We start from the raw sequence: 12423 nt of genomic DNA on the forward strand, positions 1-12423 counted from the left end.
TCTTGATGAGAGAATGCTCTTCCACAAGGGAAAGCTTTATCACAAGACAGGAACTTACTAAGGAATTGGGATGCTTCCAGAGACATGATCTGAGGGCTGGGGCCTGAGTAGCCCAGCACTCTCTCACCCAGCTTTGTGTAGCTGCACCAGGGAGAGAGATAAGGGTGTTGCTGGGGCTCACGCATGAGTAATTGCTAGGCACAATGTCCTTGGAGTGGGGAGTGATGGTCAGAGACAGTGTTTCTGAGACTAGGGAGAAATTCGGGTCCAGGTACAAGTACAAGCACCCAAGCACCCCATCAACCCTACCTATGAATATGATGTGGATTAACCTAGAAAGAGTGCTTTGGAAATAAGGGAGAAGAAAGAGTTAAAGATGACAGCAATGTTGCAAATCTGCCTGACTGGAAAGATGGTGATACCTTCGCTAGAAATAAGGAATTTTTGGTGGAGGGTTGAATAGAAGAGGTAGGGGAAGATAATGAGTTCTGTTTGGAATGTATTGAATAAAACATGCTTAAGGTACTTCAGGGCAGCTAGATGACCCAGTGGATAGAGCACCAGGCCTGGAATTAGAAAAACTCATTTTCCTGAGTTCAAATCTAGCCGCAGACACTTAACTAAATGTGTGACCCTGGACAAGTCACTTAATCCTATCTGCCTTAGTTTCCTCATCTGTAAAATGAGCTGGAAAAGGAAATGGCAAACCACTCCCATATCTTTGCCAAGAAAACCCCAAATGGGGTCATGAAGAGTCAGATATGACTGAAAAGCAACTACAACAACTGTACTTCAAGGAGAAAATTCTAGCAGACAGTTGGATTGGATTCCAGATTCATGTTGGATATATGTTTGAGATTTACCTTCCTATAGATGATGGTTAAAACACTGGGAGCTGTTAAAAACAATATAAAAGGGACATAAAAGAGAAGAAAGGGCCCTGTGAGAGCCTCTGGGGCTCACCAGTGATTGACATGTTCATGACAGATAACCTCTCATTCCACTGTAAAGTACATCGTCTACCTGCAAGAGAGGAGAGTTGTATGAGGTGAGGGTCTGAAAGTTTTTAGAAATCTTTCCCTTCCCTCCCCAGAACTGATTTTTTCCCCCTTTCATTCAATCTTGGGCATGCACAAAAAACTTCAGAGTCCTCTTAGAATCCTACCAGACTTTGTTGTAGTAACAAGAAGAAAAGGGTATATTTTGGGGGGTGAGGGGTGTTGAGGCAGAAGGTTGTAATAGAAAAATTGAATGAGGCCAGTGAACTGGGGAAAATTTGCCTTCTCCCCATTCCTCCACTTTCACCCCTTTTCTCCTTTTTGCCCCTTATTTCCTGTGCCCACAAGGACAAGTGATAATCAGCAAATTACTTAGATGTGTGTGTGTGTATCAGTCATTAATGGTTGAGGAAAATTAATTTTAATGCTGTATTATTTTATTATTAATAATAATATGTAACATTCAAAAAGCCATCTCTTATACTAGCTTACAGAGAAAACTCACTCAGCCTCTTCTAGCAAAGGAATGTCACTATATTCCTGCCTCTCCCAAGGCTTGGAGTCGACTTTTCTCTTAACCCTCTAAACAGAAACCAAACAGATCTAGTCTATGCTACCAAGAGCTACTTGTGCGTCCTTGTTCCCTTCATCAGAATTTGGGGTGACCTGGCCAGGAGAAACCTAGCCAGAGAGATCCTGATCAGGATGGCTTCCCTTGCCCAGATTGCTAGAGGCTGCTGAATCTCACGACCAGGCCATGTTCTCAGCAGAAGGAATAGATAATTCTTAGCCTACCTCTTCATTAAATATCTACTAATCAGGGTTGCTTGTCTCTTGTTAGGGGAGGTCTCTGTCAAAAGGAAAACATGGGATTTAAGGTGGCCCAGAGACTCCCTTTTCATCTTTGGTTACTGAGAGAGGCCACTGACCTTATTTATTGATTGTTAGCCCAATTAATAAATTGATTTTTCATATCCGGAACTTTGTCTCTTGGAATTTTCATATGTTACACTATCAATTTCAAAACGATATTCTGCTCCTTTCTCTCCAATCAGCTTAGGAAGGACTCCTCCCTGAAGTAATTAGGGTGTCCACAGTTAAGGGTGAGGAGGCCTTTATTGATCAACATAAGAGCAATATCCTTTATACTCCTGCTCTAGGGATTAAGATAATGACTAGAAGTAAAAACTTTCTTTGAGTTAATACTGTTAAAATGGAAGTTAGGTCAGTATTAACCAGCTAGAAAAGAGAATCTTTGAATAGAGTGGTCAAAGAGGAATTCAGTGGTCTCAGGAAAATGATTCTCCAGGAGTGTGCTGAAATTTAATCAAATTATTTCATTGAATGAAGGAAACTGTTACCTAAACCATAAGCCATTGCTTAATCTTGACTGAAATATTGCTTGTTCAAGAGTTACATAAATTGGGACTTCAAAGCAACTTATATGCCTGAGGGCATGAAGGAGCTGTCAGTTTGGGTATTTCTGACAAGAACAATGTTTGAATTTAGAATAATTTAAAATTATTTTTATAACTATTTTGTAGGCCTGCAACACAGTACAATATTAACTTTTTCTTCAATGATGTTAAATTGGTAGACCAGGGAAATAGCAAAAAATTTGATAATGTATCTCATGCTGTTCTTGTGGAAAAGAGAAAGAGCTGTATACTAGACAATAATGCCTTTAGACAGATTCAAAACTAATTGGATGGCTTCACTCAGAGAATAGTCATCCAAATGATTCAATGTCAATTTAGAAGAAGGCTTACATTGGAAAGCCCCAGGAATCTGAGCTTGGACATGTGCTTTTTAAAGATTTTTATCAACGATTGGGATAAATTGATTTATTAATGATTAGAATACAGACTTCCTTGCCTGCTTTTAAATCTTAGCTAAAGTCCCACATTCTGCAAGAAGCCTTTTCCTGATCTCCCTTAATCCTAATGTCTTCCCTCTGTTAATTATTTCCTCTCTATCATGCATATATAGTTAATTTTCCTGTCAGGAGGTTGAGTATTCTAGGCATAGGGGATACCCGATGAAAAGGCACATAAAGTCAGCACATGGAGTGTCATTTGTGAACAGCAGCAAGTAGGTCAGGATAACTGGATCTTAAAGTACATGAGGGTAGTAAAATGTACAAGGATTAGAAAGGCAGGAAGAGGCCAGTGTGTAAAGGATTTTAAATGCCAAAAAAGAGGATTTTAAAAAGTAGTAACTAACATGTATATAGCACTTCAAGATTTGTGAAGCACTGACAAATGTTATCTCATTTGATCTTCACAACAACCCTGAGAGGTAGGTGCTGTTATTGATGAAGTAGAAAGGACTGCTTGAGACAGATGGAGCAAGCAGGATGCAGGATGTAAGATATGAGATAAAATGCAGCATGTGACCAGCCAGAAAAGTGATAAAAGAAGACTATGCATTGAAGCCCCCACCATGGACTTACCTGTGTGCTTTCACAAAGCATTCCAATTTCCTGACATTCCAGAACAACTTGCCATCCCCCTTCCTGTTCCCTTTGCTTATCTCTACACTTCTGCACTACTTTATATCCCAGGCATTCTAGAGCCATGCTTGCCCCATCTCCCCTTCTCCTGTTGCCCGTACCTCTGTGCCATCAAACTGTATTTAAGCCCAGACAGGTAACCTGGCCAATTGCTCTGCCTCCTATGGGAGCAGGCCCACTGGGTGCATTACCCCAATAAATGCCTTTTTTATTTTTTATTTTTATTTTTAAATTTTATTAATTTATTTTGATTTATCAACAATCACTTCCATATGCTTTTGAGTTTAAAATTTTTCTCCCCTTCCTCCCCATCACCCTCCCCAAGACGGCACACAATCTGATATAGGCTATACATTTACATTCCTATTAAACATATTTTCACATTAGTGAAGTTGTAAGTAAAAATTAAAACCAATAGGAGGAGCCACAGAAAGAGGAAACAAAACTCAACAGAAGAGGAAAAAAATGATAGCGATTCGACTTCCATAGTTCTTTCTTTGGATGTGGATAGCATTTTCCATCACAAGGCTTCTGGAGATATCTTAGAATCCTTGTAATGCTGAGAAAGGTTAAGTTCATCAATATTAGTCACTGCACAACATGGCTGTTATTGTGTACAAAGTTCTCTTGGTTCTGTTCACTTCACTCAGCATCAGACCATACAAGTCTTTCCAGGTTTTTCTGAAGTCAGCCTATTCATCATTTCATATAGCACAATAGTATTCCATTACATTCATATACCACAACTTGCTCAGCCATTCCCCAATTGATTGGCATCCTCTCAATTTCCAATTCTTTGCCATCGCAAAAAGAGCTGCTGTGAATATTTTTGTACATGTGGGTCCTTTTCCCAATTGCATGATCTCTTTGGGATATGGCCTCAGAAGTGCTATTGCTAGGTCAAAGGGTATGCACATTTTTATAGCCGTTTGGGCATAGTTCCAAATTTTTTTCCAAAATGGTTGGATCTAAATGCCTTTTTTAACTTGGAGGCTTTCTGAATGAATTTTTTTCAGGACACTAGGTCCCACCCATCTATTCTTTCATCATTTCATCACCCAAAATTCTTGGGGTACACTGTGAACTCCATCATTATTATCCCTATTTTACAGATGTGGAAACTGAAGCAGATAGGTTACCTGAGGGAGGATTTGGATTTAGGTTTTCTTTACTTTAGCTTCAGTGCCATATCTACTATGCCACTCAGCCGCCTAAATAATAATAGCATTTATAGAGTGCTTTACAATTTGAAAAATACTTTACAAACATTTTCCCATCTTAATCCTTATAACAATATGGGGATGGGTTTGTTATTGTTATACTCATTTTACAGTTGAGGCAGACAATTGTTAAGTGATTTGCCCAGTTAGTATCTGAGGCAGTATTTGAACTCAGGTGTCTCTGACTCCAGGTTCTGTGCTATATCTGCTAATGATGAATCACTAAAATTCCAGCTTCTGTGAGAAAAGGTTGTGGGAGAATAGGGAAGGGCTGCAAATGGGTAAGATGGAGAAGAAAAACATATAGCTGATTTGGAAGAGTTTGATTAGAAGAAGGAGAAATTGACAATAATTTTAATAATGACCTCCAGGCCCAGATAGTGGTCCAGATTCTACTTTTGATTGTTAGGGAAGTCAGACCTAGGACAGACAATTAATAGGATATAATTGAATTAAAAGGGAGCAAGGGTGGTTAGGGAGTAATAATATCTGAACAAGGCAGGTTAAGTTAAAAAAAAAAGTAAATGGAACAATTAGTGTCAATTTGAATTAAGACAGCTAATATAGCAAAAATTATGATCTTTATGAGTAGGATTGAGACCATTTACCCAAATAAAAAATTCAGAGGTTTCCCTCAGTAGAAACAGAAGTTTTATTTAGGAAGTCTCGCGCAAGAATTGGGCACCACCTACCCAGAGCGGACTGGAGTAGGGAGGCAAGATACAAGCAGCAAACAAGCAGTTATATACCCTTAGACAAACAACTCCAAGAAAAACCCTCCCCCACTTGTTTACCTCAATCTCTTTATCCTCATTGGTTGATGTAAGAGACCTTACATTCTACCTAGAGACTAGAGATATATTTTACCCAAAACAAGCTTGGGAGCTAGAAGACTGCCTTATTTGGCAAAGATAAGACTGGGGTGGTGGTTACAAAACAAGGGAGGGGATGGGCAACAGATGTATGACCTGATCACATGATTTACAGGAAAATGAAACTTAGGCCCAGCTAATGCTAAGGTCTTAACTAAATTTTGGGGCATAGCTTCCATTTCATATAAGAAACTTTCACTTGTCCCACACAGTCCCCCCTTTCATTTCATAGTTGAAAGTTTCTCATGCCAAAACTGGTAAGTTTCTGCAGCCTCCCTATTTGCTATTTCATCAGGGTGTAACCTTCCTTCTTATTCCTGACTGACTGCCATCCATCCTTGATTCTCTGATGTCATTAGTCTTATGGACTCACTAGTAGACTCTCTTAATGTAATCATCCTAGAGAGTGTCCCTTGTACAGTAGTCATGAAAGGGACACACACTGGGAGTAGTATGACTCCACTCACTGCTATTAATAAGAACCATAAAACCTGGTTACACCAAGTTCCCCCAAACCAGGACCACCCCTTTAAGTAAATATAGGAAGGATTAATCTGAGCATTGACAAATCAAAGGGGCACCCCTTCATAAATGTAGATACAGAGACCCAAAAGAAAACAATAATTCAGTTGTCCTTTTGAGATTCAAAAAGTCCCTTCTTATATAGCTGTCTAGCAGGGAACACCATCAATGAAGTCCTCTTGTCCTTGGTATTTGTTCCAGCCATCTCCAGCACAGCATCTCAGCATCTTCCTCTTCTGCTTCTTCTTCTTCTTGTAGGAACCAGCTTTCTGTACATTCTCCTACAGAAGTGATCTTAGCACAATTTTAAATCACTATTTCTAGTCCTTATAACCCTGATCACCTTTACGAACTCGAAATTGGAATCATGGCCAATTGTCATGTTTAAGAAATTCACATCAGAACCCAGTGTCTTATACTTTACATTAATCCATTATTAATTTTCTTACCAGTGGGATGAGACTTCACTATGGAATTAATCACAGGCTCCAGTACATACATACCAATTTTTAACACAGTACATATAAAATCTTAAAATTGTAGTCATACCTTGTTTCTTTGACAGCATTTACAAAATAAATCACAAGCCATTCTTCTTTTGACATTATTAATCAATGGTAACAAAACATTAGACGAGTATGATATCCAAATAACCAAAATACCATTCTTACAAGCCCCTGATTGTCTCCATACCATTAACAAGAATTAAAAAGACCCTAACTCAAACAGGAACACTAGTCCCAGTTCTATAATAACCCAAGATGTTCCATAATCAATTATTTTAGTAAATTTGTTACTGTACTTATAAAACCTTCTGACTATAGAAACTTGTTACTAAGAGATTAGAGTAGGGGGACAATATTTCCCCCAACTTCCTGTCAATTCCAGACAGTGTTATGTCGAACTGCAAACTGCATTGAGTCAGACTTAAAGTCTACCAGGTTTCAGTTAAGGACACCTGGAGTTAGACTCAGAAACAGTCAGTCATTAGTCCCGGCAAGTTCAAACAATCAGTTTAAGATATGACTATAATCTAATCCTTTTCTTATGTCTCATGCTGACTACTTGCTCTGATCATAGAAACTTACTATAGAAGGAAAAAAAGCAGGGACAGGTGACGTATCAAATATGACAGGATAAAACATCCTTAGCTTTGTTTAAATTTAGATAGAGTCACAGTTCTCCAATCATGCAGTATCTGTTTCTTCTCATAGCCAAACTCAGGAATAGTCAGGTGGGAAACATTCCTTTCCAAAGGAACATAATGGGGAAACTGAGCCAGGAGGATCCCATCCTAGATTGAGACTAAGATTGTCCCCTCGGCTTTTTCCCAAATGAATCACATTTCCTCTAAGTAGACCTCCACCCATTCTTGTGGCATTTCTTTCACATATTGATTTAATGCAGACAACTATACCCAAATTTAAACTCAAAACAAAATTAGTTATAGTCCCAAGAACCTTTTACCTCAAACAGCAAGTCTCACTAATCACAGCTTAAAGCCAGATACAATTAATTTTACTCTCATGGAGTTGCAATAAGCAATAAAAATTTACCAGGACTCACATACATAAGAGAACTCACTTTCCATCTTTCCTTCTCAAATTTAAACTTGCCCTGGTGTGAAAAGTCAATCATTAAAAATCATTTCTATCTATTGTACCTAAACTTGCAACTTCTCAGCAAACTAAGTTCATTGTCTGGGAGCTGCATAATCCTAACAAGTTCTTTTCTCAGGGCAGATGACCTTGCCCACACAGATGCAGTAATTAATTATCCCTCTTAGGTTTTAGCATTAACACACTAATCCCAAACAACTTAGTTAAAAATCTCACAAATTTCATAAATGATAACAAAACAATTTTAACTGAAAATTCCCTTTAAATAAAAATTTGGAAATTTTATGATTTCTTAAATCCCCAACAGCCAGATTCATTCCTTTTTCTCTTTTCTCTGAAGACACAATTAATTTAACATTCCAGATTATAAAGAAACTGCCCTTCCAGTAACATAACTAATACAATTGCAAACAGACTCGATAAAAAATCTTTCTTTCTTTCTAGACCCCTTCACCAGATTCAACAGTCTCCTGGGGCCACATAGTTAATAAATTTCTTAATGCCAAATAACAATATGTGCTCTTAAAATTATACAAATACACATTTCTAAGTTAAATACCCTTGGCCCTTTATAAATGGATATTATCCACAAATTCATATATTTCTTTAATATTTCAGTTTCCCATTCATGTACACATTTTCTTGCGAAAGTTTTACAAATAGTTTGGAATCACCTACCGTAATTAGGTCAGTTTAAAATGTACTGGGCCAGTATTCTAACTACTTCTTTTTGCTTTCCCTCCAGGCAGGCACCTCTGGAGCTTAATAATTAATTGAACAGTAGTAATCATAACTCACAATAACCAATATGGCATCCTCCCAGGGTGGGGAACTTAAGACCCCACCCACCCAAATTGCACTCACCAAGACTACTACACAGCCTTCTTTTTGCATTTCTGAAGGCATATAATTGAATAGGGCTCTCCCTCCCCCTCTCTCTTCTCAAACTGCCTGTACAACTTTACTATGCACTCTAAACAATTCACTCGTCTTGTGCTATTTTTCCACTGTTCTTTAGTTTCTTTAAATTTACTTTAGTGCCAAACAGTATAATAAATTCTGACCTAAGCATTAAATTAAGAGCATCACCTTTCATTTGAAATATTACCAGAATGGATTAAATTACCTTTGGTTGTGTTCCGGTACACAAAAACTTTTCTCTTTTATGAGAGGCAGAAAAGATTAAGTGCTACCTCTCTTTCTGATCTAAGGGGAAAAGGTTCCCTTTTTCTCTCTTTGTCTCCACACTCAAATTTGGCCAGAATTAGAATGCAGAGAGAGAGAGAGAAATTATTTTTTTTCCCAAAAGTTTTAAACCTTCTTACTTTCAAAACCTCTATTCACACCATGCAAATAAATTATACCTTCCTTAAGCTTTCTACACATACTCCTCTCTCCTACATGCTTAAACTTTCCTGCCTTTTTTCTAATGGACTTTGATTAAAGTCCCTTTAAAACTGCACATATCTTATATCTTTCTAATTCTGACCTGACACATCGAAAATCCTTCTCAACTTGCTTTTTACCAATCATGTAACCTAAATACTAAAGTGTTTTTCTTTCTTTCTCTCTCCCATCCACCCGCTCCTCTGAGGCTGCTGTTACCAGGGAGGAAGAGGGGGAGAGGAAGAAAGTGACTTTCCAGAGTCCAGCTGCAGCCTTTTGCTGTCTGGCTGCAAAAGATACACACTGACACTCACTCATACCACGCACAGACACAAACACACACACAAAAATAGACATACAACAACCCTCCGCCCTGTAGAATCCTCAAATCCTCAAACCATATTTAATCATTTTCTTCCTATCCTTTCCTTTATATTTTGGTAGTTCATTCCAATTCTGCAATTGCTTGCCTAAAGAACTGTCTATAGGTACTTCACATTTGTGCTCCGACTGAGCAGATTTAGATTGTTCCTTTCCCATTCCTAGGCCCTCACCTAGGGAATTTACGGGAGTCATCACCGAACTCCCTGAGTCTAAAGACTCAGACAAATCACTGAGGAGGGTCGCCCACTCCTCACCAGTTACCCATGAAGCTTTCTCAGCGGCGTCCTTTTGATGAGGTATCTATTCTACAATTTGATTAGGCCCAGACCACCTAAACTAGAGTCTGCTCTAAAGGGCCTTCACCCTTTGCCAATTACCTCCCCTGAGTGCTTACCTCTGGGTTGCACGCGTACAACTTACGTGACTGCTCTCACTCACCAGTCCGGTCAGAATTTCTTAGTTTCGTTTTTAATGGTTGGAGCCCTAACAAACCTGCTTCTCCAAGTCCCTCTCTTTGGGTTTATTTCAATGACTGCGCGGTAACCTCCCCCTGGGGCTCAAGACCTCTGAGAAATCCCGGATGCACGCTCGGTCTTGACCTTGGTAGGAATGCCCCTCCCTAATCAAAGAAAATTCTGGACAATCCCCCCATTGAGTGGGATTGAGACCACTTACCCAAATAAAAAATTCAGAGGTTTCAGTAGAAATAGAAGTTTTATTTAGGAAGTCTCGCGCAAGAATTGGGCACCACCTACCCAGAGCGGACTGGAGTAGGGAGGCAAGATACAAGCAGCAAACAAGCAGTTATATACCCTTAGACAAACAACTCCAAGAAAAACCCTCCCCCACTTGTTTACCTCAATCTCTTTATCCTCATTGGTTGAGGTAAGAGACCTTACATTCTACCTAGAGACTAAGAGATACATTTTACCCAAAACAAGCTTGGGAGCTAGAAGACTGCCTTATTTGGCAAAGATAAGACTGGGGTGGTGGTTACAAAACAAGGGAGGGGATGGGCAACAGATGCATTACCAAAACAAAACTTAGGCCCAGCTAATGCTAAGGTCTTAACTAAATTTGGGGCATAGCTTCAATTTCATATGAGAAATTTTCATTTGTCCCACACATTTAGTTGGGGCAAGAGAGTTGCAGCTCAGGGTACTGCGTAGCAGCAAGTACTGGGTGCCTGAGGAGGGGGTTGGACAAGGGGTTCTAATAGACTACTAGTCAGAGGGAGAGGAGCTGCAGGTGGGTTGTTTCACAAGGTAAATTATTTTGCTTAACAACTGAAACTGGGAATTGGGAGAAAATCTTTTGCATTGTTTAAACCTAGCCCTGCAAGGCTGGGAAGCTGGATCACCTCTACTTGTTGTTTAGAGACACTTAATTGAGGACCTAGGCTATGCTGACCATAAACTCAGTCAAATCCTAATACTGATACAAGGAGTTTTCTCACAATTTTACATCTCAAGCAACTCATAGGTCTTATTTGAAAACTGGCCCCATAATGATCAGTCAGTTATTGTTTAAATGTTTCCTACAGACAGCGGCAGGGAATGATGTGAGAAATAACTCATTTGGACTCAGGAGGGATGAAATTAAAAAGCCAGTTTATTACATAGTTGCAGCCACGGGTGTCCCATGGACTAGGACACATCGTACCAATGCATAAGTTCACTGTTTATCTCTAATCCTAGCCGCAAAATCCCTCCTCTGTTTCCTCATTGGCTGACTACTCCAGAGTGTACAACTTTCCGGTATGTCCATTACACATCTACTCCTTGACGTGTTATCTCTCTTTCTTCATATGTCCCATGTTCAGAAAATGGTGTCTTAGCCCCTACTGGAGGTGGAGAAGTTAATGTTTATAAGCCTATTAAGCCAAACTTAACCTTTTTCCTACTTCTATCAGCAAAACAAGGTAAGACCAGCTTTATCCTATTTTATCTAGTTACTTTTAGCAGTTGTTTCAATTTTATAGAATCTTTTGTTCTGATTAACTAACTTCTATCAGCAAAACAAGAGAAGACCTACTGTATCCTGTTTTACTCGATTACTTCTCTAGCTGTTTGCTCCAAATTTATGGGAACAAACATTTTTGTTGTATCTCTCAGTTGGACACTTCTTTTTCTGAATTTAGGGAATTGCAACTGTTTACTCTCTCCCCTCCCAACTTGGAAAGTCCCTAATCTTTCCTCCAATTGGAAATCAAATTAATGTTGAATTGTTTCTTTTTAATTAATTGGCCTTATTTTTAATATATAGAGTCTATCTCTCCCTGTATTCGGGTCCAGGCCTAAGCTCAGGAGATCTGGTCCTGGTTGTTTGGCAATTGGCTTGTATTGCTTAATAAATCAATATACTTAACAGACTGAACCTTTGTTTCTTTAGTCATTTTATCTGTCACTTGCCACAGCTGTGTGGGGGCACTGAGAGTAAATGAATTGCTCATGGTCACATCACTAATATGTGTCAATTTAAGATTTCAATTCAATGATTTTTTTTTCTTGGAGGCAATTGGGGTCGAGTGACTTGCTCAGGGTCACAGAGCTACTATGTATCTGAGGCTGGATTTGAACTTTAGTCCTTACTCTAGGGCTAGTGTTCTATCTATTGCACCACCTAGCTGTAGTGAATGTTTTTTAAATACCTACTAGGCACTATATACTAGGTAAACAAGACAAATACTAAGTAGCTCCTATCCTAAATGTGTTTATATTGCAGTGGGCAAATGCAGGGCTTAAAATCAGGTTTTCCTGACTCCAAAGCCAATTATCCATCAACCAAGCCATGCTACCTTTCTCTTGTAATAATAATAGAACTCAGAATAAGAAATTCCAATTACGATAATGGAAGAAAAAAAAAAGGTTTGTTCTATGTTAGTCAAGTACCAAATTCTTAACATTTTGT

General features: G+C 38.9%; 1 protein-coding gene across 1 annotated transcript in view; it reads right to left on the reverse strand.

Moving 5' to 3' along the window:
• Positions 1–12423, reverse strand: part of LOC110193192 (uncharacterized) — a 59041-nt gene that overhangs the window by 26040 nt on the left and 20578 nt on the right. The window contains exon 10 of the mRNA XM_078149137.1: positions 964–1023. Coding sequence (XP_078005263.1) covers positions 964–1023 — 60 coding nt within the window. The remainder of the gene's footprint in view (positions 1–963; positions 1024–12423) is intronic.

The sequence above is a fragment of the Phascolarctos cinereus genome, unplaced genomic scaffold (assembly GCF_003287225.1).
Source record: "Phascolarctos cinereus isolate Bilbo 61053 unplaced genomic scaffold, phaCin_HiC Scaffold_2;HRSCAF=192, whole genome shotgun sequence".
NCBI lineage: Eukaryota > Metazoa > Chordata > Mammalia > Diprotodontia > Phascolarctidae > Phascolarctos > Phascolarctos cinereus.